At 37.8% G+C, this 26,094-nt stretch overlaps 3 protein-coding genes across 5 annotated transcripts; all 3 read right to left on the bottom strand.

Moving 5' to 3' along the window:
* Positions 1-2,179: 2,179 nt before the first annotated feature.
* On the bottom strand, positions 2,180-5,794 carry LOC101171031 (ras-related protein Rab-18-B). The gene is made up of 7 exons (XM_004078915.4): positions 5,595-5,794; positions 5,120-5,175; positions 4,950-5,011; positions 4,646-4,718; positions 4,336-4,454; positions 4,167-4,233; positions 2,180-3,322 (listed from the first exon to the last, which is right to left on the bottom strand). Exons 1-7 carry the CDS (start codon positions 5,660-5,662, stop codon positions 3,150-3,152), a joined length of 618 nt encoding a protein of 205 aa, XP_004078963.1. The 5' UTR covers positions 5,663-5,794; the 3' UTR covers positions 2,180-3,149.
* A 2,327-nt stretch (positions 5,795-8,121) lies between these two features.
* On the bottom strand, positions 8,122-16,458 carry LOC101170791 (ATP-dependent zinc metalloprotease YME1L1). 2 transcript variants are annotated; one of them, XM_004078914.4, is made up of 18 exons: positions 16,259-16,458; positions 15,796-15,924; positions 15,467-15,644; positions 15,213-15,311; positions 14,547-14,656; positions 12,881-13,031; positions 12,712-12,795; positions 12,340-12,513; positions 12,100-12,252; positions 11,876-12,008; positions 10,934-10,996; positions 10,674-10,786; positions 10,362-10,517; positions 10,119-10,270; positions 9,899-10,025; positions 9,750-9,823; positions 9,584-9,670; positions 8,122-9,506 (listed from the first exon to the last, which is right to left on the bottom strand). In XM_004078914.4, exons 1-18 carry the CDS (start codon positions 16,289-16,291, stop codon positions 9,363-9,365), a joined length of 2,160 nt encoding a protein of 719 aa, XP_004078962.1. In that variant the 5' UTR covers positions 16,292-16,458; the 3' UTR covers positions 8,122-9,362. The 2 variants fall into 2 exon arrangements, with proteins under 2 accessions (XP_004078962.1, XP_020566537.1); XM_020710878.2 differs by having other exon boundaries at positions 12,340-12,492.
* A 238-nt stretch (positions 16,459-16,696) lies between these two features.
* On the bottom strand, positions 16,697-25,871 carry LOC101168491 (acyl-CoA-binding domain-containing protein 5). 2 transcript variants are annotated; one of them, XM_020710880.2, is made up of 13 exons: positions 24,798-25,871; positions 24,446-24,558; positions 23,940-24,063; positions 23,615-23,687; positions 23,297-23,441; positions 20,641-20,829; positions 19,662-19,886; positions 19,231-19,325; positions 18,963-19,128; positions 18,698-18,882; positions 18,454-18,510; positions 17,896-18,011; positions 16,697-17,793 (listed from the first exon to the last, which is right to left on the bottom strand). In XM_020710880.2, exons 2-13 carry the CDS (start codon positions 24,549-24,551, stop codon positions 17,781-17,783), a joined length of 1,494 nt encoding a protein of 497 aa, XP_020566539.1. In that variant the 5' UTR covers positions 24,552-24,558; positions 24,798-25,871; the 3' UTR covers positions 16,697-17,780. The 2 variants fall into 2 exon arrangements, with proteins under 2 accessions (XP_020566539.1, XP_011484724.1); XM_011486422.3 differs by lacking the exon at positions 20,641-20,829 and having other exon boundaries at positions 24,798-25,862.
* Between the last annotated feature and the right edge of the window lie 223 nt (positions 25,872-26,094).

Genomic DNA, 26,094 nt, shown 5'->3' with positions numbered 1-26,094 from the left:
ACCTGCCTATTCTCAGTCAGGATCACAGGGATGCTGGAGCCTATCCAGCTGCTATCAAACAATATTACCTGAAATCAGACTTGGTGGTCATCTGCACACTTAACAGACACAGTGGAGCCACAGTTGGGAAAAGATCAGTTCGTCTTTCCCAAGCATTGATGTACGTAGGTTCAGGCATTGTCTGCATTAAGCATGCTGGAGGAAGTGTGTATGCTTAGTTTCAGTAAAGTTGCAATGACTTTTTTTGTTTGTTTTTTGGTTACTTGTTTGATCTGCACCAAAGAGGTTGCAAAACACAGAGTCAGTTTCATAAAACGAGGCAGCAGGAAATAGACAGCACCGGGGGCTGGGACATCACTTTGTGTGGATTCTCAATCATACAGATTGATTACATTGAAGTAATAGGTGCAAAAAAAAATACCACTGGACTTAGTTTCTCTTTTATTATTGAAGATGTTTCACGTCTTCTCCAAAAAGACTTTCTTAATTATTTCTCAATGGAAAACCTGAGGTGATGTCTTCAATAATATATGGTAAACCAAGTCCAGATGACTGTTTTTTTACTCACTCCAACCAGACGTGGGGTAAAGTACTCATGTAAGAGCAGCATTCTATTACAATACTCTACAGTAGATCAGGAGTCCTATAGGGTGAATTTCTCACTGACTACAACCTAGTAGGAGCCACACCCCTACTTCATCTTTAAAACATAAAAATGAGATGATTGACTTGCAATTAAATGTTGTTAAAATGATAAACACAAATTATTTCGTTTTTTTTGGCACACATAAAACATTAGCTTAAAGAGGAAAATTTGCATAACTTTCTTTCAAAATAAGACATCCTGTTTCAGATCTAAATGCAGAAAATGTAGTACTAGTTAGTGTGACATCAGCAGGGATTTTGATAAATACTATAAACAGTTTAATATTGAGGGTTTGTAGTGCAACTTAGCCAGAAATGTTTACATTTAATAAACTAAAAGTAAATTACAGCTAATTAAATGACTCTTCCAACCACAAGGAGGACTTAAAAGGCTTAAATTTGTTCAAAAAAAAAGCCTTATAATCCGGTGCGGATGAATTCTAGTACTGCTTACAGACCTGCACTTGATTATGATTTGGATTTGATTTTCTGTCATACACTGCGCTCAAAAGTCAGTCAAAGTGTTTTAGTAGGACTGGTAAATGACAGGTAAACTATTGTTGGATTGTTGGCGCATTTTGGGTAATGCAGACAGGAGCATTGCAGAGTGATAAGTGGAAAAAAAAACTTCTTAAATTAAAAATATTTTAAGTTTTCTTTAACCTGAGAGCCACAATGGAGGGGTAAAAAAAAACCCACATGTGGCTCTGCAGCCGCAGGTTGCAGACCCCTGATTGAGGAATAAATAGTCCAAAACAAAACTCAAATAACAGTATAAAAATAAAACTGATACTAACAGTTTAAACAATATGTCTGATTATTTTTGTTTGGAACTTAGTCAGAAAAACAAAAGTCGTCATAATTATAATATTTTAAAATGTTAGAAAGTACATTTCAACAAAATGTACCGGTACATTCTGGTAACAGTAATTATTTGTGAGTAGAATGAATAAAATGAGAAATAAGACAATTTTTGTTCAATGCGAGTCAAAACGTGGGTTCTTCTTACAAATCTAGTCAAAGTAAGAGCCCTTTCTTTTAAAAAACAATATTACTCAAGTAACTGTAACTTCATTTGGACTACTTTTTTTAAGTCCCTGCAATTGTTAAAGATGTAATGCATAACAGTGTTCCAAATATTTCACACTGATCTAAATGGACTTTAGCAAGTACTTATCAGAAGACTGAATATTTTCATCTAAAATCGCAAATTTTATGGAAAAGTCCTCAACCCCAAATCATTTTGCAACTACTCATTTATGTAAAATAAGCATGGCGATGGCTCTTCTCATCCTGGAGTCCAGGCTTTTCACATCACATGATTAAGAAGTACTTTCCATGTCTCCTGCTTTTGGTTTGTTCTTGACGTACTGAGCAAAGAATGTTTTCGTCCCGTCGTGCGCTGCAGCCAGCTCGCCGACCAAACATAAAGGAAGGAGCGCCGTGGCTTTGTTTCCACTCTGCAACTGCGCCCGACTGTGACGGCAGAAATTTAAAAATAAAAAATAAAAAGCTAAGGTTCAGTCACAGAAACTTCAGGTTTTTATTCTTTTATTTTTTTCAAAACAATCTCAACATAACTGACCATAACACCAGCACATTTCCCTCCCCTCATTAAGGCAGTTTTAATGACATGTTTACTGTATTTTTCTGAAGCAAAAACAAAAAGGAAAAAAGGAGCAAACATCTTTTTTTTTTTAAACATGAAAACAGATGCAATTAGGAACTGTATAATAACTATGATACAATAACGAAAAGCATCCTTCGGAATGGTCTCAGAGAATGTGAGACAAATAGGATGAACATGTATACTTAAAGCAGAAAAACAAGCCCTGATGGACTGCTTTTGCCGGAGCTGAAACTGGGCAAAGGTTTTCCTTGATGCTGTAAACATTGTAGTGCCACGGTCCAGATGACACATGCAACAGATGGTTTTGAAACATGAAACAATCAAGTAACTGGGGTCAGCTTTAAAATGTCATCTTTGAAAGCAATCACAGTGTCGAAAACCCTTCCTCTGGTGTTAAATGCCTGGCAACCCTCCTCTGCCTCAGTGCCAGAGGTTATTAAGCAACGCTTCAGACTCTTGTGTAGTGTAAATGTTTAGCATAAACAAGGAACAAGCTTCTTCACTGCAAATGAAATATTGATTAGAATACATTTATGAGACAACTACACATCTGCTAGAGGCACTATGCAAGTATCCGGATGTCTTTTTGAATTGAAACACTGGCGCGTAAGGATATAAACTCATACATGAAGAGACATGACAGAGCTGCCCACCCCCAATTGTGGTTGATTTTAAAACACTAATCTGCCCCAAATAACAGGCAAATCCTGCATGATTGCTTTTCATTTATCATTTAAATAGATTTAGCGAAGAATGAGCGATGAAGTAATTGTGCAAACTGCAAAGTTTGAAACAACACTCTTTCCTTTTCATGTGGTCTGTGCTCGTTCAAACAAAGTTGGTGCATTTTTCGGGGTGTTTTTTTTGTCCAGTTTCAGGGTATAGAGCAGTATCCTCCGCACGCTCTGCCGCCGGCCTGATCCGGGCTTCCCAGCTGGACCCTGTGACCCGGGCCTTCGCTCTCCCAGAGCCCCGGAGTCTGGAGGATCTTCTCCACTAGCTCCTCAAAAGCACACTGGACCCCGTCTTTGGTCTTTGCGCTGGCCTCTGAGCACAAGAAGAAGAAAAATAAAAAAATTTACACTAAATTTAAATCTTTAAAAACAGTATTTAAAAAAAAAAAAAAAAAAAAAAGCATAGACTTGAATCTTAAAATATGGGTGACGTCGCACTCGAACTGTAAAGTCAATGAGTGTTTTCTACAAAACAAATGTCCTTTTTCAAACAACATTTTTTTTTGTCTGTTCCTGATTTTTGAATAAAAAAATTCTCAGAAAGGCAAATTTAAGCTGAAATTTCGTAACATTTGTCTTATATCATCATAAAAATGATGAACATGTTAAAAAGACCGAACACAGCATTTTCATCAGAGTGACTCTTTAAGCACAGAAACATTTTGTTTTGGTTTGGCACCAAAAGGCAAAACCTAAAATAGACGTTTCCAAAAAAGAAAAAAAAAACACAATTCATCAAATAATTTAGAAAATTAGGAGATCAAAACCAACCAAATTTACAGTTATTTGTAGTCCTGAAAAACATGAAGCTGCCATTAAATCAAACCTAAATCATTGCATTTGGTTCTTTGTGGAACCCTTTAATTGTGAAACTCCTTGGAAGCATTGACCTTATTCTCCAGAGAGCAAAGAGAGAATCATAAACGAGCACAAACCTGGATTTTATGAATTTTCTCAGATTTATTATCTTTTTGCAGATTGGCAGGACCTTTTAGCAGAGCGCCACCAACAGAGATCAAAACAAAACTGAATGTTGGGCTTTAACTCTGCTTCTGTTAAATTAGATTTAGTCGATTTAGCGCAGGATGGTAGCTTTGCCTTTTTCTATGTTGCTTTGCTTCTCTGAAACAACAAAACTTGGCTGATTCTGTACTCACCGATAAAAAGCATCGAGTGTTTCCTGGCAAATTTCAGCCCTTCATTTCTGTCCACCTCCCGATCATCCTGAGAACAGATCAGTTCATAAACAGCGTTTAATTAATATGTAAGGTGCAGTGTGGGGGAATTAAAGTTGCAAGAAACATGCAAATTTGGGCGGGGTCTCACCTTATCAATTTTGTTTCCAACCAGCATTTTTACGATGTCGTTGCGTGTTGTGTAGGTTTCCAACTCATTCAGCCAGTTTTCAAGCTTGGTAAATGAATCGCGCCTAGAAACATCATATACTGGAAAAAAATATCCAGTTACAAGGGTTGTTTTTTTTTTAAGATAATACTTCTATTTATACCAACAATATAAATTAACCAACTTACTAATAGATACTTAAATTTATTCTTAGACATTAAGCTGAAATGTTATGGTAAAAAGGAAAGGAAGGAAGTTAGCAAAAGAGTATCTATAAATATCAGGAGTTTACCAAGTATGACACCCTGTGCACCACGGTAGTAGCTGGGTGTCAGGGTGCGAAACCGTTCCTGTCCAGCAGTATCCTGCAAAAGTAGAGACAATCAAAACTAGTTTATAATTCCAAAGCCTCATCAAAGGCCAACTTTTCTTTACTGATGACTTTTTTTGTAGCTTTTCTTCTCTTTGGAAAGGCTGTTTTCAGTTTTGCCTTGGAATGTTTGCTTTGCAATGTCGCCATCTAGTGGTCAGAACTCTTATTTCACAATGTTTTTCTTTCAGTGTTCATTTCGTTGGGATGAGGTGTGAATACGTACCCAAATGGCAAGTTTGGCTTTGTTTCCTTCGATTGCGAGGGTCTTTACTTTGAAATCAACACCTGATGAATCACCAGAAAAAAACAAAAACGACTCAAAAGTTATATTCTTGAAATAAAACAAATTTTTCTGTCCATCTCTTTGATATTAAAATGGTTTAAGAGTCGAACCTATTGTTGCAGACTGCTCTGGATCAAAGGTGTCCTCTGTGAATCTCAAGAGGAGGCTGTTGAAGGGAAACAAATAGAATTCCTGACATGACATCCAGTAGACGACACCGAACAACTTTGGTTTTGTTGATAAAAAAGTTTAAGTAACCTCCTGCCAGAGGGATCACAAAATCCCGCAATAACAACAACTTGTTTTGCTGTCTTAAGAATAGCATCACAATTTTAGCGTTTAGAACTTCACCACCAACACAACATCATCATCACAAAGTTTCTCAACTGTTTGTTTAAGGTTTAATGTGTCTTTAAAGAAACACATGGTAAGTTTATAGCAGTGGTTACTTATATGATCTGCTGGGGGAATAAAACCCTGCATGACTAGTTAGCAGCTGGGTAACCAGTAAAAAAAAAAAAACAACGCGAATGTCAACATTAGCAACAAGCTAGCTTGACAGTTCACTCCAAAACAGACACAGACCTGGATTTCCCAACTCCACTTTCGCCAATTATCAACAGTTTCAAAGTAGTAAGCACGTCCTCATCCATATCCTTAAATCCAAAGTACGAGTTCCACCTGAAGAAGGCTTTAAGACGGAATTGTCTGACTTGTTTTAGAGCAGCGGGCAGCTAACGGCTCCTATGACGGGACAAGCTCGCGCAACTTCCGCCCTGACGTCAACGTGTGACATCACGAGGTTCACGAGAACGGAGAAGACAAAACAAAATAAAAAAGCGAAATGTAAACCTAATATTGGATTTTACACCGATACTTAAAAACCGAATAATTATCCTTATTTTTTTTGCCAATCGATAAGTAAATAAACTTGCTGCATATTTAATTAATCTATTTATTCTCAATATTTTACCGACTTTTTCCTACAAAAGTATTCCTTATAGATAGATAGATAGATAGATAGATAGATAGATAGATAGATAGATAGATAGATAGATAGATAGATAGATAGATAGATAGATAGATAGATAGATAGATAGATAGATAGATAGATAGATAGATAGATAGATAGATAGATAGATAGATAGATAGATAGATAGATAGATAGATAGATAGATAGATAGATAGATAGATAGATAGATAGATAGATAGAATTTATTCCAGACTCATGGTCCAATCAGTAAAAAAGAGTACACAGGCCCACTACATTTAAAAAAATATTATATTATCTTATTATCTTAAAAATTATATTATCTCAAGCATAACAAAAAGATCTGTTGGAAGGTGAAGTGAACCGATCTCTCTCCTAGATAATTAAATATAAATTGGGCTTCTCCAGACAGAATTTAAGTAAATTGTATATCTGTAAAAAATTCCAAAATCAATAAAAGGTGAAAGAGGGGGAGTCAAGCAGCATATTTGACCTTGCTAGGCCTCCTTTACAAAAACATGCATGAAAAACACAAAGAACTGTCCAGGGTACACCTTGCCCATCCTGCATTTGCCCTTAAGTAGCTAGCATAGACTTCAGTAACCTCCTTGACCCTTACAGGACAAAGCGGGAACAGAAGATGAAAAGAATGGAACTTCTATACCTAATCTCTACACCAAATCTCTATGGTTTCCAATGCCATTACATTTGACCCGTATGTTAGAGGAATACCTTTATCTCTGGGTGATATAATATGTCTAAAAATTGTTGTAGAGTTAACACTTCAGGAATCAGGAATCTTTATTGTCCTTTTATCACAGTGATAAAATTAAATTAGCGTCTGTGGTCACGGGCCAGCCGTTTACAGTGAGAAGACAGGAATAAGTAATTATCAATATAATATAGTATGATTACTATTGAGTAATGCAGAGTAGAGAATATATTACAAAATTGAACAGTGGAGAGTATTTTACAGTATTAGAGAGTCCCATGATTATTGCACTGAGATTTAGCAAGTTGTCCGTGGGGGTGGGGGGTTACAATGATCTTCTCGAGTTCAGCAGTCTGACTGCCTCTGGAAAGAAACTGGTTCTCAGTCTGGTGGTCCTGCTCTTCATGCTCCGCAGCCTCCTTCCTGAGGGGAGCAGGGAGAACAGAGGGGGTGAATGGGGATGCTGGAGGCTCGTTTCCTGCATCTGGTGTCATAGATGTGAACATAAACCTCATATAGAAAAGCATCATCTGAGTAGACCTTTGTTTTGAGAACACCCTGCTTTATACTGAAGGCAATCATAGTTTAACTGTGAGCTGGAGGTTTTGGATTGCCAATCTTAAAGTCTGACTTCAATCATCTTTTGATTTTAAAAGTGTTCCCTGTGGTCTTTTGACTAGGATTATGCAGTTTTTTAACCAAAATCTCAAACATAGTTCCTGCAGAGTAGCAGAAGTTCATTAAAAATATGCCTCTGAGTTGTAGGTTAAACAGTTGGTGTGGAGCAACCCCACCCCCCACTTCCCCTCCCCAGTGCTGAAAGCTCTCTCTGCTCTGTTGGAGCTTTCCAGCCATACAGTTTTTAGCCAGATCCCAGCTTAAACAGGGAAAAGACAGGCATCAGAATGAAGCGGAGCTGGGGTGTTTGTTGCTCGCTTATTGTATATGTGACATCACAAATATGCTCTTTTCAACAGCATTTTTTGTCTGTTCCTGACTCACAATTTGAATAAAAAAATACAAAATCAATGTTCTTCATTTATGTCTTGCATCATAAGAATAATGCCACAACGACATGTTAAAAACACTATTTTCATCTGACTAGGTTCTCAGAACGTCTGTTGTTCTCGCTGAATATGGCCTAAATGTCACAAGCTGGCTGCAACACGGATTACTGTAAGTGTTTTTAAGAGCCAAGTATGAATGTGACGCCTAAAGAAAACACAAACTTGATATATGGCAGCTGGAAATGTGACTGTGTTGAGGCAGCAACACAGCCAAAGAAAACTGCAGATGTGGACCAAGATTGGGCCAGATATTGTGTGGCCCCTTTCCCAGTTTTAGCATTCTATTTCTTCCATGTGACTTTCTATAAGTGTTGGACTGTTGTTTTCTGGAAATAACCATACTTTTATTTTTTTAAATTTCACTTTATTTCAGTTGCACACAACAATCATAACTACAATTTTGGGAAATTCCAACAGCTGAATCACATTCAGAGCATTTCATGAATACAAGCGCGTCTTTACATTTATTTACAATCTTATGATCACATCCCAGTCATCTCTACATAGATAAAATAGGTTGCAATGAAGATAAACAGAGACTGTAAAGTCTAAAAGCTGAAAAATCAATCCCACTTCAACACAATTCATAAACAAATGCTGATACTTTTTGTGTCAAGAACAGATGCATATGCAGCACCACAGCATTATGAGGGAACAGCTGACACAATTTTGGTTTTATCTTTGTTCCACGCATTTAAAACGTCAACATAATGCAGAGGGTTTTACCTTCTTAAAACCTTTTCACCATTTAAGCAACAAAGCTTGTGTTTAGTGCATGTCGTCTGAGGCTGAGCTGCTTTTTATTTTTATCTGTACAGCTGAAACACAAAGTGCACAAAGGCATTGTTGTTGTCATACACTTGCTCCAAGTGCTAAAACTTTGTACTTTACATCCTAGTTTAATGTTACACTTATTGTACATTCCCCTTGAAGGCCTTTAAAAACGGTCAACAAGGACAAGCAGTGAGGGGGGGAAGCAAAATATTAAAGAAGGACTCTCTCAGCCAACTGGCTCCAAAAATGAAGGTAAAAAAAAAACAAAAAAACAAGTCGATTCCAGCACACTACCTGAAATAGAATATTAGATCACAGCAGATATGAAGATGTTTGCAGGAAGACATCCAAACCTCCAGCTCACAGTTAAACTACGATTTCCTTCAGTATAAAGCAGGGTGTTCTCAAAACAAAGGTCTACTCAGATGATGCATTTCTATCGGAGGTTTCTGTTTACATTCATGTTTGAATTCCTTTAAAATATAATAAAGTGACCTAAGCAACATGATGCTCACAACCTGCAACTTTGTCAGGACAAAAGAAGACAACTGATCCCATCATTTCAAATTATGGTGGACGTGATGGTGAGAACATCACACGCTAGAGAGGTTTTTCAGTTTTAGTTTCCAGATGAAAACAAATCAAAGGTTTCAGTGTTCAACCTTTTTTGAAAATGGTTTCAATTGGACAGTAAAGTTAGGGCTTCCATAGATTCCATTAAAGTGACAGAGTGAAGAAACCCAGTGGATGTTGGCCTGAGTCAATCTTTAAATCTGCACCCCCTCCCCTCCCCTCCCTCGCTGCACATTTCATCTGGTCTCCAGGGCTTTGCCCTCCAGAACCAACTGAATCTCTTTGGCGTCCAGAGTCTCATACATGAGCAGCGCGTCTGCCAGGTTCTTGTGCTCCTTGGTGTGGGTTTTCAGCAGGGTTTTGGCACGATCATATGACTCCTTCAAAAGGAAGAGTGAATGAATTACAAAAGGCCACAATTTTCTCTTGATTAGGTCTATTCAAAGGTAAGACAGACCTTCAATAAGATCCTGACTTCCTGCTCCACAGCTGCTTGCGTCTCTGGGCTTTGCTCGGTCATGTCTGTGTAGGTCATCACACCAAGCTGGGCGAAGGAGGAAACGCCGGTTCTCAGCTAAATCTTCAAAATCCAATCTTTTAAACGAAGCTCTGCTTCAGCCTACCTTTTCACACATTCCAAATCTGGTCACCATCATCTTAGCAATCTTGGTTGCACTGTCAAAGTCACTTGATGCTCCTGCAAAGAAAACATGTGAATCTTCAGATGTATTTTCTACATCATGAGTAAAAACATGATTTTACGATTATTGACCTGTCGTGATGTTCTCGTGACCAAAAATCATCTCTTCTGCCACACGGCCGCCCATACTGACGTCCATCTGAGCAAGAAGCTGAGACCGAGTCTCACTCCACCTGTCATTCTCAGGAAGCATGGACACCTGAAAGGACAAGGATAGAAAATGCTCAACACAAGAGGACTCAAAATGAACAAATAAAGTAGACTATGATGAATTCAATGTAGGTTATCTTACATGTCCCAGACTGGGGCCTCTGGGCATGATGGTGGCCTTGTTGATCGGCATGGCGTCTTTGGTGTAGTAAGCGACGATTGCGTGACCCGATTCATGGTATGCTGTTATGATCTTGTTCTTCTCGTCGATTTCGGCACTCCTCCTCTCAGGGCCTTTGGGGGTTGGAGAGTTAGATTTAAAAGAACAAAAATAAGAACAATAATCTCTCTCTACAGATGGATTCAAAACAGACTGGGCACCAACCCATGAGGATTTTATCCTTGGCAAACTCCAGTTCCTTCATGGTGACCATGTCTTTGCCATCAACTGCTGCCTTCAGGGCAGCTTGGTTAACCAGATTTTCCAGGTCAGCGCCAGAGAAGCCCACAGTGCCTCGAGCAATGATATTGGCCTCAATAGCTGAAGACGGAGAGGACAGCAATTGTTTGATTAGATTGTAAATTAAAACTAACGATCAAGCTGTCCCAGATAAGGACTCTATATGCAATAATATTGATTAGGCCTTTATACTATAATGATACATCTGAGACGGAGAACAAAATGTTGATGTCACACCTGGATCAACTTTAATCTTCTTCAAGTACCAGTTGAGAATCTCGGTGCGTCCTCTCACGTCAGGTTTAGGAACAGTCACCTGCATGTCGAAGCGTCCTGGGCGGATCAGGGCGCTAAAACAAACAGACCCAGGAATGAAACACAGAGACTCTGTCAGAGCGAGAAAAAGCCAGGACATGGCACTGTGCTGAGCATAAAAAGAGCCTCACATGATGAGAAACTGACATCTTAATGTTCACTCTACAATCAAGTAAACGTACTTGTCCAGAGCCTCTGGGAAGTTGGTTGCTCCAATGATGATTACTCCCTCATTGGTTTTAAACCTAAGAAGCGACAATACAGGTCAGGGTTTTGGTGTCCCAATGTTCTTCTTGGCTGATTTTGTGAAGATAAAAATACATTTCTAGATCAACAACGACATCAAACAGTGAAAAACAACTTTTCATTGTGCAGTAGACATGTCATTGAATGACAATTCACATCCAGACGTTAAAAATTATCTAGAAAATCTCCACGGATTCATTGTTAAAAATGATCAGGATTTTTTTATACATATTTAAGATAATAATCTTAATTCATAAAAAAATGAGTTACTAAACATAATCTGGTGTTGACTATACAAAAACCCTCAGCATTTTTTGGAATACATAGGCTCTACATTTATTGACAATGTGATACAGGCTTCATGTTTTTTTTGTTCAAGGTCACAATTACACAGTTTTATGGGTAATTTTTTAAGCTTTCCCAAAGTATAACCATCATGAATGTGTAAATTTCAAATTCATTACTAGTAAAAGACATTGAAATAAAAAATAAAAAAATTTAAGTGAGAAAAAGAAAAACTCATGTTAAAACATCGCTTCCTCACAGATTGCTGTCATTTCTGCAAGAACATTGTTTCTATTTCTCCTTCAAATGTTGAGCCAGATGGTTTTTAGGTGTGATCCTTTTATAAACAGTTATTCCAAGCATTCTTTAGACTTAAAAACCTAACAAAATATCTTGTGGGTGCATCCAGCTTCCATTTTTTAAATCACAGGTTGATTGACATTGAAACTGGCAAAATGTAACCTTTCTAAAACTTGATATTTGACAGCGTCTGAGCGGTTCTAAACCATCCGAACAGGTCAGTTTAACTCATAATTCAAAGCAGACGTCGACCCCAAACATGTTGATGTGTGACAAACCAATGAAGAGATTACCCATCCATCTCAGCGAGTAACTGGTTGATAGTCTGTCTGGAATAGGGGTGCATGGGGGACTCTATCCTTTTGCCCCCCACACTGTCCAGCTCATCAATGAAGATTACACAGGGTGCATTGGCTTTAGCTTCTCCTGAGAAATAGAAAGCAGAGGCACAAGGACTGAAATCAAATATAAATCATAATTTAATTCCAAATGGGAAACATGAAAAAAGAATACCCACTGAAAAGGTTTCGGATACGACTGGCGCCCACTCCAACAAACATCTCATCAAACTCAGACCCTGAGGCGTAATAAAACGGAACATCTGCCTCTCCTGCCACCGCTCTGGCCAGCAGAGTCTTTCCAGTTCCTGGAGGGCCAACCAGAAGAACACCTAAAGAAAAGATGGGCAGCAATGAATAAACAGATGCCAAAGCAAGAATCTGATTCACCCTGAAGACAAAAAAACAAAAGAAAACACCTTTTGGCAGCTTCCCTCCGAGAGCTGTAAACTTCTGTGGATTCTTCAGGAAGTCCACCACCTCCAGCAGCTCATTCTTAGCTTCTTCAACCCCTTTCACGTGCTCAAACGTCACGTTTTTCATCTGCACTGGGTCCACCGCTGAGTCCAATCCTGATGTGGTTCGGAACCGCACTACCCAAAATGGTTAGATTAAAGTTCGAAATCACAAACACTCAGAAGCATGCCCGTTCAAGAGACACTCAAAGACTGAATTTGGAGATCCATGCAGCTTTGATAAATGTCAGGTACTATTAATAATTGTTATAATCAGTTTTTCATAAATTAATAATTAGTGTGCAAGTTAGTAAATGTATCAACGCTGGCCTTTACCTGATATGAAAGGAGTCTTGGAGATGCCGTAGAGTCCAACCAGAAGCAGTATGAGCAAGATTATGCGGGTTCTCCTTAAAGAGTCTGAACCATCGCATAGCATTTAATGCAAAATTATCAAATACATGGTGGAGAGATTTATTAATGTTTGTAGAAAAGAAAAACCTACCTTGAGTGCGCTGCGTCAGAGCCTGAGCTTTCAGGAACCCCTCAGCGAAGCCTCTCTTAAAAGCATCCTGCTGTCCGTCCGGTACGTTCTTGTTCTTTAACAAGCCGTCAAGACTTTCAACTTCAATCCCTTTGTCGCGCGTAAGGAAACCCTGACGAGAAAAGATGCTCAGCAGTGCTTACAGAATCATGTCAGAATCTAAAGGTGAGGTAACACGGATAAAACTCCAAGAACTGAGTTAAAGAATGGCCTTCCACTTGACTAAGCAGCTGAACATTTACAAATCCCACTTTTCTAATGAAGCAGAAAATAGAACACTTCAATAGAATAAAATTGATCACATTTAAATGTCTACCATTTGATATACAGAATAATGTTAGACTACAATGTTGAGTTTGATTCATTTTTATGACTGAAACCTTTTATAATTGAAACATCTCTTTCCCCTCTTTGCGACTTTTATTGTTGCCTATATTTGATTATTTTTGTTCTTTCACTAAATCAGCTGAAAGTTTGTTGTTTCCCCCTAAGTCTTCTCAGTTTCACACCTTCAAGTGTGTTGGTTCTCTTTTAGGTCTTTGGTCATTTCGAAACATAAATGGAGAAATTGCTAATTAAAGAGGACCATAAATTTGATGCCAGTTTCAGGAAATAGTCAGAAATAATGATTGCATTTTTTTCCCTCTAAAGCTTCTTTTGCAACATTTAATTTTCAGTTGTCAAACACTACGGCTCTCCTCTCTTTTTCACTTTCAAAACACCCTAAAGGTGAAGATCACAAGGAGGAAGAAAAAATGTTTAAAGGAAATTAGCTCAACCATAAAAAACAGCTGAACTGAGAAAAGTCAGAATCAAATATGCAACCCTCATCGTGACGAGCATTATTACCAAAGTGGTTCCTTTATCTCTATAAGAGCCATTTTATAGGAGTACACTAATAATCTACCATCAATATTGGATATAGTATCAGGAAAGTCACATAAGGTAAAGTAACATTTTCATTAACACATCTGTATTCTTTAAACACTTAGCTAAAGAGCGGATTTTTCTTGTTTTCCTTAAATATCCACTTTGATGAAAATTGTGTTTTTGATGTTTTTAACATGTTCTAGTGGCATTTTATCATGATGGAGGACATATGTTAAGTAAATTAGGATTAAAATTGCATTTCTTCATTCAAATTGTTTAATATCATGAGCAGATGAAAAAATACCATTTGAAAAAGAGCTAATATGTGGCTTAGAAAATATGCTGGCTGGGCCACAAGCTTCCTGCTCAGTAACGGGGAGGGGAAGGGGGGTGGGAGTTGCTCCATGACAACAGTCCCACCCAAACTTCAGAAGTGAGTTTCTAATGAACTCCTGCTGCTCTGCAGAAACTATGTCCTGGTAAATAACAGTTTAAAAAAAATTGGGCTAAATACTGCATGTACTTATAATAAAAAAAAGACGACTGCGAACGCTTTTAAAAAAGCTTGAAAGATGATTGGGGAGGGTCTTTAAGGCTTAGAGAGATGGTGCAGACAATTAATTAAAATAAAAAATATCTTATGTTTAACCTTTTTGTGACCCTTTGCCTCAGTGTTTTTAAAAACATTACCAGCATTCATGTGTTTAATAGGAGAATTTGTTAATGAATGCATATGTATATATCTTTAGTTATTTACCTTCATAAAAGATGGTGTGAATGCTTCAGGGCCCACGGGGCGTTCAAGCACTGACTGCACACGTCTGGTTTTACTCTTTAGAGTCTTAAAGCCTCTCGTCTGAGCAAACACTAAAAAAAAAAACGGGAAACATTAACAGATTTGAACCCAGAAGTTTTACAAACTAATACATAAAATAACAGTAAAAAAATTCATACAAGGGAAAGAAAAACTTTTTTGTATCAAACAGATAGCTTCTTGCAAGTATTTGCTTAGTGTTTAAGTCAAAGTTTTTTTTTCTGTAACTGGCAAAAAAAAATCTAACAAATGTGTACATATCAAATTAATCAAATAGCAGTTTTCCTACGAAAGCCAAACACAAAGTGCTTATATAAGTCAATTATGTGTCAACTGTTTTAAATCTACAACACTCAAGTGCAAAAATGGTTAATGATTGAGTTGTATTATGTCTTTGTAATATCAATGATCATATTAGTACGACTGAGTTTTAGGGCCACCCAAAAAAAAATAAAAGTAAAAGTCGTGTTTAAAAAAAAATAATTTTTTTTTAAAGTGGCCCTAAAACTCCGACGTATATTAGAAACAAAAACATACATATTTAATTTTAATAAAAATAAATAGAAGAGTTTAATAAACTGCAAATGCATGCTGTGAATCTACATTTACCTGGCAAGTACTTCAGCTCTGTGCAAACAGTCTGGAGAGGTGAAAGGTGCCTACTTGAGAGGGGAGATGCTGAATTGGGAATGGCACCCCATGAGAAGCCTGGAAGAAAATCAGGTATAGCTTTTAAGTTAAATGTTGGAAAATCTTTGCTGACAAAAATATGTCTGCTAACAGAGACTGTGAAAAAGGTAAATTGATCTTAAAAAAAAAAAAAAAAAGTCACTTTAAAAAAAAAAAGGAACGTTTTCACTCACCGTACTTATTGTGGGAAAAGGAGTGTGAGGAGAGGTACGAAGTCTTCCATAATGTCTGACGATCAAGTTGAGGGGACACAACATCTGGGCTTATGAGTGGTAAAACACTTTTCACCATCTCTTCCAGTTGCTGTTTACCCAGGTCTGGAAAGCCGAGCTCCCGTAGGGTCCATGTAGTCTGTACATTATAGTGGATCAAGCATATATACAGTCAGAGTTGTAAAAGTTTCAGAAGTTATAGTCACTGGGCTAGAATTTAAAAGTGTGACAGCAGGTAAACCCCCGGATATTTATGTACATTTATGGCTGCAAGATAACTCTAATAATACCTCTGGACAATGCTGGTCCGAGTCTTGCTCTTTTCGTTTTCTCGACTTGCTAGTGGCGCTGCTGCTGCTTCCAAACGAGCTCTTCAGGGGGTGGAGGATGTTGATGAGGTGGCTGAGAGGCAGAGTCACCTGTGATAACAAAAAAAACAACAAAAAAAAAAAACGGTTAACGAGGACTGTTTGCTGAGTTTTTATAAGAATGATTAAGTGGTTACTTATTAGTTACTTAAATGAGCCACTTAAAAGTCTGACATTAAGCCCAATAATACTCTATAATCAACAAAAAACATAGTTGCTTTTTTAAGCAAATAGTAAAAACATGACCCGCAAAGGCATACATTGTAGTTTAAAACATTACCCCAAAGAAGCCGGGGCTAACCTAGCAAACAGGAGGTAATGCTAAAGTGAAAGGGGTCAGAACCAAAACAACCCTGCTAATGCTAGTTTACCTCAATTTTCTTACCTGTGGCTGCACCGACATAGTCAAGGAAAACATTATCTAGCTGTCACTGATACAGAAACAACAGCGCTGTTGTGTTAATTCCTATTCCCGAGACTTAACGTTCGGCTGTTTCTACACTCACGAATCTAACCGTAGCGCAGACATTGCTAGCCCATCAGTAACTTCTGCGCACAGAGCCGACAGAGCGAGCATGAAACCGGATATGACGTCAATAGCGCCACTTAAAAAAAAACCTTTTCAGATTCTCATTTCAAAATGCATTTTTTTAACATTTAATTTATTTTTCTATATTTCATCTAAATATACGTCTCAATTTTCAGCAATGTAACTTCTTTCTGTTGACTTATTACTTTTGTCCGTTTTGTCCTTAAATAAATAGGACATAAAATATGTTTAGCTATTCCAAACTTCCAAGCTAAAATCAAAGACAATAAAACATTTTTTTCATAAACATTTTATTGCATCACTACATATGCTTGATATCATAATGCCTACATTGCTTGGATACATGTCAGCTTGTGTAAAAATGTACAATATTTTTCACAGTTTAAACTATGGTGTTTCTCTTTCTCCTTTTCCTATAACTTTACGCATGAATTTTTTTCCAGCTATTAAAATAAAATCCCTTTCACACGTTTTTGCTTCTAAGTAGATGCTACATTAAGGTCATTTTGGAACTGAAATGGTTTGATGTATATTTTCTTCAAAAAGTTTTAAGGGGCCGAACAAAAAACACCAAGCACCAAACCATACAAAGATAAGCTGCTACTTACTATATGCGTTTGCAGCCTCTTTAACTACATTAATATTTGTCTATATATATGGGTTGTTTAAATAAGATCTCTTTTGCCACAACTTTATTTAGCTTATATCTTTCGTATTAGATCTTTAGCCCTATCTAAAATCTTTCAGGATACATGTCCTGTATTTGAGATAAGTCATTCCTTGGAGGCCCTGAATTTTGCAGACATGACCTAAGATAAAGTACAATCTTTTATTACTTGTACTAAACAATCTAACCTTTAAACATGACAGGCAGTAAATTTATAATAAATAATAAGAAAATCCTTTTTGTTTTGGTCAATAAAAAGTACCCTGAATTAAGTAAGACAATGTCATCAGAAAATATGGTTAAAAAAAGATTTAAATAATAAACAGAAAACTTAGTTTCACATAAATAACTTCTAGTAACCTCCTAGCCTCTCAAGATAATTTATAATGAGGAGTCTTTACTTGATTGATTTTTTGAATTGTATAAATATCATGTTCTCAAAGCTGTAATCTAAACTTACATATAAGATATACGAGTTGTCAACTGCAATATTTATGCATTCTTTGAAAAAATACTTCATCATTATGTTAAATTGCTTCATAATGTTTCCATCTCTTTCTTTTCTTTTGCCTTCTTGGTATCTCTTTATCTATGAGGCTTTCCTGTTTCAGCCTGATTGCATTCCATCTGTGGTCGAGGCTCGGGAAAGCCACAGAGAAAAGAAAATGCATCTTCACGCTGTCACACACTTCATGAGATTTTCCTGTGAGGAGAAAACGAAAATTCAGTGGCAGCAAAAAATGAAAAGGCATTTACTGATGACAACAAAATGTAGATAAAGTCCGATTCAGAAAGTTCCACTTGCCTTCTCCTACGCTGGAAATAAAGCTTGATGAGCCAATGGGAAACTAAAGGCCAGAACACAGTCAGAAAGGCTGCGAGAGGAGAGATATCAAACGGCCACCAGGATGGCCTCAAAAACTGCAATTTAAGAGAAACGACACAAGATTGTAATGAATATACATTATAGCTCCAAGAAGAAAGAAAAAAACTGGAACTAGCAGGGAGTGAAAACTACTATAACTATAAAAGAATAGGAAAAAGGGAAAAGAGGAATATTACAAAAAAAAACACCCTTGAGCTGTTAAGAGACTGTCTCTTTAAATGTCATTTTCACTCTCTCAGATGCATCTCCAATCCCTTCCTTACAACTTTCTCTATCATAGGAATCAACAGAACAAAATTACCATATTATCTTAAACTTCTTAAAAAACATGACATTATTGTTTTTCCAACCATCTTTCATGAATGTATATATGTCAGGGGTCATAAGGCCTTAGTAAAAACCAAAACATGTTTTACAAAGTAAGACAATAATATTATAAGGAAGTGTTACATTTGTTGAAATAAGTTACCAAGTTACCAAGATATTTCGTGTAACCAGTTGAAAGTCTTTCAGCCTTGGTGAGGGTGACCTTGACTGCAACGTGAAATGGAAAAAAAAATTGGAAAAATATATAATTACTGTATCAACAATGATGCCTTTTGACAGATTTGCTTGAGAAAAAAATATGCAGAGTGAGATCAGATTTGTGTACTCTTTTAGCCTGTGTCAAAAGTAAAATGCCTTCAATCTCATTTGCAAAACTGACAGTCTGTTCCTTCACCTGTGACCGAGCCAACTCCTCCAGAGTGTGTAGCCTGTGCAGCGCGCTGGCCATGTCACGCTGCAACCTCAGCAGAGCCACTGCTATTTGCTCATTGAAGTTTTCCCTTGAAGCTCTGACAGGATGCAGCTCACGACAACACGCAGCATCCCTGCTCTTGCACAGAGACATTGGTGACAGCAAAGCTGGAATGAAAGCCAGGGGTGTGACGTTTGAATCCCCGGAAGCACTTCTCATTCGCATTAGAAAGCTTTTAAAAACATACCTTTTTCTCTTCTCGACAAAGAGTTGCTGTGTTTGCTTGGACTAAACAGAATCAGCACTTCCTCCTCTGCACCCTTTAGGGTCGTGTTGCTCTCGAACCAGAGATCATTTGGCTTCACTGTGGCGGCGCCCGACCCAGGAGACTGTCCTCTGGATGAAGACAGCCGCTGCACCAGGAAAGCAGAGTGTTAGCCTTCTGAATGGACACAAACAAGCCTCCAATGCTACTCTTTCTTTCATGGGGAAACCTAGTGGGAATGACATCACACCTCCTCCATTGCTAGATGCTCCATCGAGTCACAGAATTCCTCATTATCAGAGTCTGTGGATCGATGGTTCCTGTCGGACGCAGCACCGATGTGACCTGTATGGTAACAAAAATGATATGAAAAACAAAAACAAATTGGTACATAGAAGACACTTGCAGAAATTTTCAACTGTTTTCACTATTGGAAAACTTTATGGAGTTGAATATCCATCACAAAATTCTGCATTTACAACTTAGAATAAAAAGTTACATGCAAAAACTAATGCAGTCCTAAAATTATTTGACCCCCACCAAGAGATGCTAGAGGGCAGCAATGGCAAAAGTAAAAATAAAAAAAGATGCAAAAGTATCACACTGAAACTGCAATAATTCAAGCTTATTGCTAAATTAAATGTATTATTTTCTTTTTGTTTGACTAGTGTATAAACTTACTGGTTAAGCATCCGTTAAACTGCATGTAAGGGTCATAGTGTGCGCAAGGCTCTATAAAACAGATGAGTTCCTCCTCCTCCACCTCACTGTTGAGAGAGCTGTGCGTCCCATTGGTGACTGAGGACAAGCTGGGCGCCACGCTACTGCTGGAGCCTTTGGTGCCAGACCTCCATCCTTTGTTGTCTACCATTAGAAGCCGAGGGTCTGGACTCCAATCTGGACTCACTTAAGAGACACAAAAGCAAAAACGATGGCTGTAGAATGAGTTTTTTTACTTGTTTTTGTTTGCTTGTTTGTGTTTTGTATTCGTTTTAAAGGGCTGAGGAGTTAATAGTAAAAAAAGATCTCTCAATTGGATCCCTATTATACATGTTAATGTTTTTTTTCCTCACATATATAAATCGATCAAGAAAAGCAAACTAATATTCAATCATTTTGTTAAATATTATTACAATTTATCTTAATTTTTTTTTTACCTAAAAAATACTTCTTACCTAGCTAGCTGCAAAAAATAAAATAAACAGTAAAATATAATGGCTTGAAAAAGTTAGTTTTTTTATTTGCTCTTTCTATATGTTAAAACATGTTTGGATTGGATATATTGTGAATCTGGGAGTGTGTGGAAATGTGAAAAACTACAGCAAAAATTAAAAAATATATATATACGTTTAGGTAAAAAGCTACCTTTAATTTACTAGATTTTTTTTCTTTATCGTTGAAAGGTGTGCTCTTAATTTACAGAACAAAACTGAGATCATTTTTATCATCTATGGGTAGATAGATGCTAAATTTGCATTTTGGTAATTTCATAAAGTCAGAGTGAAATTAATAAATTCAATCCAATTTTTCTTTTCTAAGTAATAATCGCAAGAAAGATTTTGAAACTAAAAATTCTAGTACAAGTTAAACAAATTTTAACTTAAATAAGTTTAGAAACTATCACATCACAAGACTTCTAACCACTACATCACTGTTGTACCTATGATTTCCTCCTCTTTGCTCATACTGAAGTCTTCATCCCCATCATCCTCAATTCTCCAATCACTGTCCTGCTCCACATGACTACTTTCTTTACTTCCCTCTGCCTCCTCATTGTTGACACTCGGCACAACGCTGTCCGTGTCCTTCTCCTGGACGTTTTGTATATCATCCCACAGATCCCCAAAGCCTGAGCGGTACAGTAGAGACGCCGTGTTAACTGTAACACTGTTATATGTCACAAACTGCGCACTACAAAACTACACAAAGCAAAGACACACTGCAATCCTAGGTTCTGCTGATGGCGAACTACACAACAGACCTAGCACAAAGTAACACAAACTTCTCAAGAACAGCGTGTGACAGACTGATCTAGGAAGCTTAATTTAATTTTTGCACTGTGACAGAAGCACAAATCAATAATAAGGGAACTTTCCTAGCCTAATAAAAAGGAAATGAGCAGCTCAGCTAATCTATTAGGTAAAAAAAACATCAAACACTTGCCTTGAATTGTTTCTTTTCTACCACAACCAACCAGATCTTCTATTGATAGAAAGATATAGAGAAAAAGGTTTACCATTTGAAACATTAAAGTGTTTTTTGAGAGTTGGATCATATGTCTTTCCATCTGAAAAGCATTGTCCTGCATTTTGGCTCCCATCTATATGAGACCACCTGTAATGGGTGACCATGGACTGGCAGCTTGTCGTGGTTGGGGGGCTTGTGTGTCTTGATGACCTGGAAAGCTATGCTGGCTGGAGCTTTGCACTCCTGGTAGGGTCTCCCATGCCAGACAGATCGAACGGTAGAGGCCAGACTAAGAGCAGTCCACCGGCCCTCTAGGTTGGGGGTTTGGAACAGGGCTGACAAACCGGTCCTAGAAAACTACGGTTACGGAAACAGCAACGAGGTCAAAAACCACTCTAACGTGCAATGGGCCTCCAGAGTCCCAACAAGAGGCTTGTATGATTGACAGTGGTGAAAGCCAGACTTTGAAAGCCACTGACAAAAAGATGGAAGTCTTGAGCACCATAACCAAGACCAGATTATGACTCTGGAATGTACGAACAATGTACCAAAGAAAACGAATGCCTTGGATTTAGAACCGAAAAAGGGTTCAAGGAATGGATTACGAGACTACAAACGAAATACAAACAGCAGTACAGAGAAGCCAACAAGACAGTGAGGAGGATGGTGCGCGCCGACCATCGAGCCTATGTTGAGGAGCTTGCTGAGGAGGCGGAAGGTGCAACAACCCAAGGAGAACAAGGCCAGCTGTACAGAATTAGTCGACAGGTGTGTGGAAAACACCACTTTATAGTCAGTTCACCAATTAAAGACAAACAGGACAAGCTTCTCACAACAGAAGTAGAACAAGAGGCACGCTGTGCCGAACATTTTCATGACATTTTGAACAGGAGGAAATTGTTTCAGTCATCAAGTCACTGAAAAGCAATAAAGCACCAGGTCATGACAATTTGAATGCAGAGCTGTTCAAGACCAACCCAGAGATGGGCACAGAAGTATTGCAACCATTATTCAAGACCGTTTGGACATCAGCAAGCATACCAAAGGATTGTGCTAAAAGTGTAATTATCAAAATTCAACAAAAGGGCACACTCAACAACTGGCGCTGTATCATCCGTCTGTCCATCCCCAGCAAGATCCTGGCCAAAATAATCATCGGTAGGTTATCAGAACCTGTGAATGCAACACTTAGAAAGGAACAAACCGGTTTTAGAAAAGGGAGGAGATGCACAGAACAGATTTTTGCTCTGAGAAAATTTATAGAATAGAGCAGTGGTCCCCAACCACCGGGCCGCGGGACACTTGGCACCGGGACGCACAGAAAGAAAAAATAATTTCGATTTTATTGTGTTTTTTTTTTCTTTCGAAAAAAAGTTTTATTTTGAAAAGTGACCGGATTCTCTCTGTTACATCTGTCACACTTACCATAGCAACCAGAGTGTGTCGCGGTAGAAACGATGTTGCTCATGTGATGTTCTGTTGTTGGTGTGACGTTATGAGGACACTGCTAATAAAGTTGCACATGATTACACAGTGGATTTACGTTCATTGTTATTATTGTTATTATTATTACTAAAGAGAAAATTCCACCCCCGGTCCACGGTAAACGTGTCTTGCGTTGCACCTCAACCCCCACCCCCACCGGTCCGCGGTAAACGTGTCTTGCGTTGTACCGGTCCGCGGTGACAAAAAGGTTGAGGACCACTGGAATAGAGTGTTGAATGGCAGCAAGAGCTCTTCGTTAACTTCATTGACTTTGAAAATGCTTTTTTGAAAATGCTTTTGACAGTACACAGAGACAGCTTGTGTCGAATCTTGAGGGCTTATGGAGTCCCGACCCACATGACACAACTGATTAGACACTTTTATAACAATTACAGATGCTGTGTGGGAGGAAGTGACATCTGGTTTGAAGTGAAAACTAGAGTCCGTCAAGGCTGTGTGATGTCAGCTCTCTGTCAGCCGAGCTAAAAGAATTTGGACACACCGGGGGAACCATCTACACCTTGGCCCGCAACCGTCAGAAAGGGAAAGATCTCGTTGATACCTTAAGCGTCTCAAGGCGTAAAGGACAGTAAGAAGAAGAAGCATTTTGGCTCATACACTTTAATCCTTGTAAGATAAGTTACCTTTATGATCTGCAAAGGGCCTTGTGAAAGGTCTGCTGACCACCGCATTTTCTTCAACTTCTTCACCATCGACCTCGGAGTAGAAATTACCGAGCTTCTGAACCAGTTCAGACACCTCATCTGAGATTGGTATCGTCTCCAAAATCTGGTTACGTATAAAAGATAAAGTTGTGACAAAATAATATTCGCAGCCCTGAAAATAGTCTAATCTATTTAATACAGCATGTATGTCAATTTTCTCATTACAAGAGGAATCTTTTTTAACAATAAACTGTTTCTGTGAGCTTTTGTGTGCATAGTTTGTGTGAAAGGCCTTACCAGCTGGATGGCCTCAATGTAATTCTTCATGGCTTCCTCCTTTGTCATGTTTCCCAGAGAGCTCCATGCATCCCTGGCAACAAAGAGTCAAGGTTAAGCTCTTGACAGAACCATGACTGCTGAAAGACTGAAGCTGTGAAGACCAAAGGGTACGTTTTTCCGTAAAGGTAATATTTGTCCTCAATTTAAAAGAATCGCTAGTAAAGTGATGTTAAAGCATGTTCAAAGCAAAACAAAAGATGATGTTTTATGCTTGTCCTCAAATATTTTTGCACATTTATTCTAAAAGGCTGCAGCACCTTGACACTATAACGCCAACGCATACCATTTAGCTTTGCTGCTGCTGTCCCAAAAGCCAATTGGTCTGGGGGAATCGCAGGGTCCCGCAGTGGCCTGCTTGTAGTAACTATAGAACATTAACATCATGTCATCAGAAGGCTGGAAAGAACCTAAGCAATGAAAAGAGGGCAACATATGAAAACCGGGAAAGGTTTAAGGCGTCAAAAGCTGTAAAAATATAAAATAAAGAAATCATTGTAGATTTTTTTTCTGATGTTTATATTCAATTACAGGTCTTGATCTTGTGAAACACAAGATAAAGTCGATGAGGATAAACAATTCACTTAAGCAGCTTTCAGGCTTGTGGCAGCTCTTATAAATGAGGGGTCAGCCAAGAGTGACAGCTCTGCATGTAGGTCAATCAGGTTGACTGTTTACACTTCACTGAGCACAGATTTCACAGTCTGTGAATGTAATTAGTCTTTTTAAGTTCCATCAACCTTCCTCCTCCAAAGAAATAAATAAATAACAATTTCAGGAAGCCCCCTCTACCTTCCACGGGCAAACTTTCGACCACTTTAACTGCGGCACTGAATTTCCTCTCCAGGCTGTGTTCGTCCTCCTCCTGCGCCATGCTGAGCTCAACCAAGGATGACATGAGGAGTCTTGAACAAGAAAGTGGGATTAAAATCACTGCAGTTCCGAAAATGCTGGAGTGACGACTCCACGACTCCATTCCACGTTTCCCCTGGCAGAGTTTGCCTTTTTCCATTTATGTTGGTAAATGTTCAAAATAAGACAAGTATTTTTTTAATTAACCATTAGGCTATCGGTTATACATTATCCAATTTTGTAAACATATATTACATTCTGGAGGTAATAATAATAATAATAATGAACTCACCGTAATCATGCGCAGCCAAGAGCCGTCGATCTAAAAAAATTTAAACACCGGCGTTTGCCTGCAAAATACAGCAGAAAACCAATCTTCACTTTAGCTAAAGACGAGCCATGCTGTCAACGTTCTGAGACTTGGGAAATGTAGTTCAAAATGAGCAATATCTGGCGAAAATATCGTAGAAACTTCTCAAATCATTCATTCAAATCCCATGAACCCCTTGGACACTAATTCAAACAGCGGGGATATCTGGGAAATGTAGGCGGAGTCTTTCTATTTTTTTTATTTTTTTAGCAATGCGTGTTAAAAAGTGTTTTGGGTGTAATTACCAAATGCAAATATCAAATATATCACTTCACTTCACACTTTATGACTCTATTTATTTAAAAAAGAATGTAGTTAAGTAAAGATTTATTAAGGTTCATGAAACCGATCTACCACACTGATAATATTTTTTTTAAGTTATTTGATTTTTATTAGCCATTGTAACGTTTCTTTTTTAAATATGATAATGAAATGTTAATGTTAATTTTTTAAAACACAAAACTCTTAACATTGTAACCTAATTCTTATATAAAAGACTATTTTTTAACTTTTAATTTTTTGTTTTGATCTTAGTGTTGTCAATGTGGACTGTAACAATACATATGTGCAAACTTGATTTACTTTTCAATATATTACTTGGCCAGTTGTTTTCCCCTATATACAGATAAACCCAAGAATATCACGGCCGCCTGGCTGCTGTGTCTCCATTTACAATAGGAAGAGAACGGCTGCATTCATGTAGTGTTGGAATGATCAGAAAAATGACTGTCTTACCACGCCCCCAAACACACAAATATTCCAACACTATGAATATCTTTCTTCACCTTAACAAAGATCAATATATTTGTAGTCCACCATCTATGAGGAAACACCAGAATAAAAGGGAAAATTAAAGCATTAAAAAAGTTTATCAATACAATTGTTTTAGCCCCGTGGAATTTTCAGAATAAAAGCATAGCAACTTCCATTGCAGATATACTTCCGTTTTGAGTTAAAGTGTTGTGTTGTGAGTTAAAGTATTGTGTTGTGAGTTATTGTTTCGTGTTGTGAGTTAATTTTAAATTGTTGTGAGGAATTGTAGTGTATTATTTGTGTTGTGTTGCAAAATCTAAAGTGTTGTGTTATGACACTTCTGGCCCATCGTACAAAAGCATTTTTTTTATTGTATTACTACAACAAAAATTATAACAATGTTTAGCAAGGTAAAGTTTTTGCATCACCTCCGGTATTAAGGTTATTCCCTTTCTGTTGAGCTTGG

This window comes from Oryzias latipes, chromosome 17 (genome assembly GCF_002234675.1).
Source record: "Oryzias latipes chromosome 17, ASM223467v1".
NCBI lineage: Eukaryota > Metazoa > Chordata > Actinopteri > Beloniformes > Adrianichthyidae > Oryzias > Oryzias latipes.
Note: the sequence above shows the minus strand (reverse complement) of the source record. Positions and strands in the feature narration are given on the sequence as shown.

Bases quoted from the DNA above. Each gene is read 5' to 3' on its own strand.
- LOC101168491 (XM_020710880.2), bottom strand. From the start codon at position 24,551: ATGTCATCCTTGGTTGAGCTCAGCATGGCGCAGGAGGAGGACGAACAC. The intron at 19,129-19,230 runs GTGTGATGTCAT...TTCCTGGTGCAG, and splicing joins AGCATCTAGCAATGGAGGAG to CGGCTGTCTTCATCCAGAGG. The intron at 18,883-18,962 runs GTATGTTTTTAA...CTTTCATTCCAG, and splicing joins TTTGTCGAGAAGAGAAAAAG to CTTTGCTGTCACCAATGTCT.
- LOC101170791 (XM_004078914.4), bottom strand. From the start codon at position 16,291: ATGTTTTCCTTGACTATGTCGGTGCAGCCACAG. The intron at 12,253-12,339 runs GTGTTTTCTTTT...TCTTTTCTTTAG, and splicing joins CGGAGGGAAGCTGCCAAAAG to GTGTTCTTCTGGTTGGCCCT. The intron at 12,009-12,099 runs GTGGGTATTCTT...TCTATTTCTCAG, and splicing joins TCGTATCCGAAACCTTTTCA to GAGAAGCTAAAGCCAATGCA.
- LOC101171031 (XM_004078915.4), bottom strand. From the start codon at position 5,662: ATGGATGAGGACGTGCTTACTACTTTGAAACTGTTGATAATTGGCGAA. The intron at 4,719-4,949 runs GTACGTATTCAC...CTACTTTTGCAG, and splicing joins AAGCCAAACTTGCCATTTGG to GATACTGCTGGACAGGAACG. The intron at 4,455-4,645 runs GTAAACTCCTGA...ATTTTTTTCCAG, and splicing joins TGCACAGGGTGTCATACTTG to TATATGATGTTTCTAGGCGC.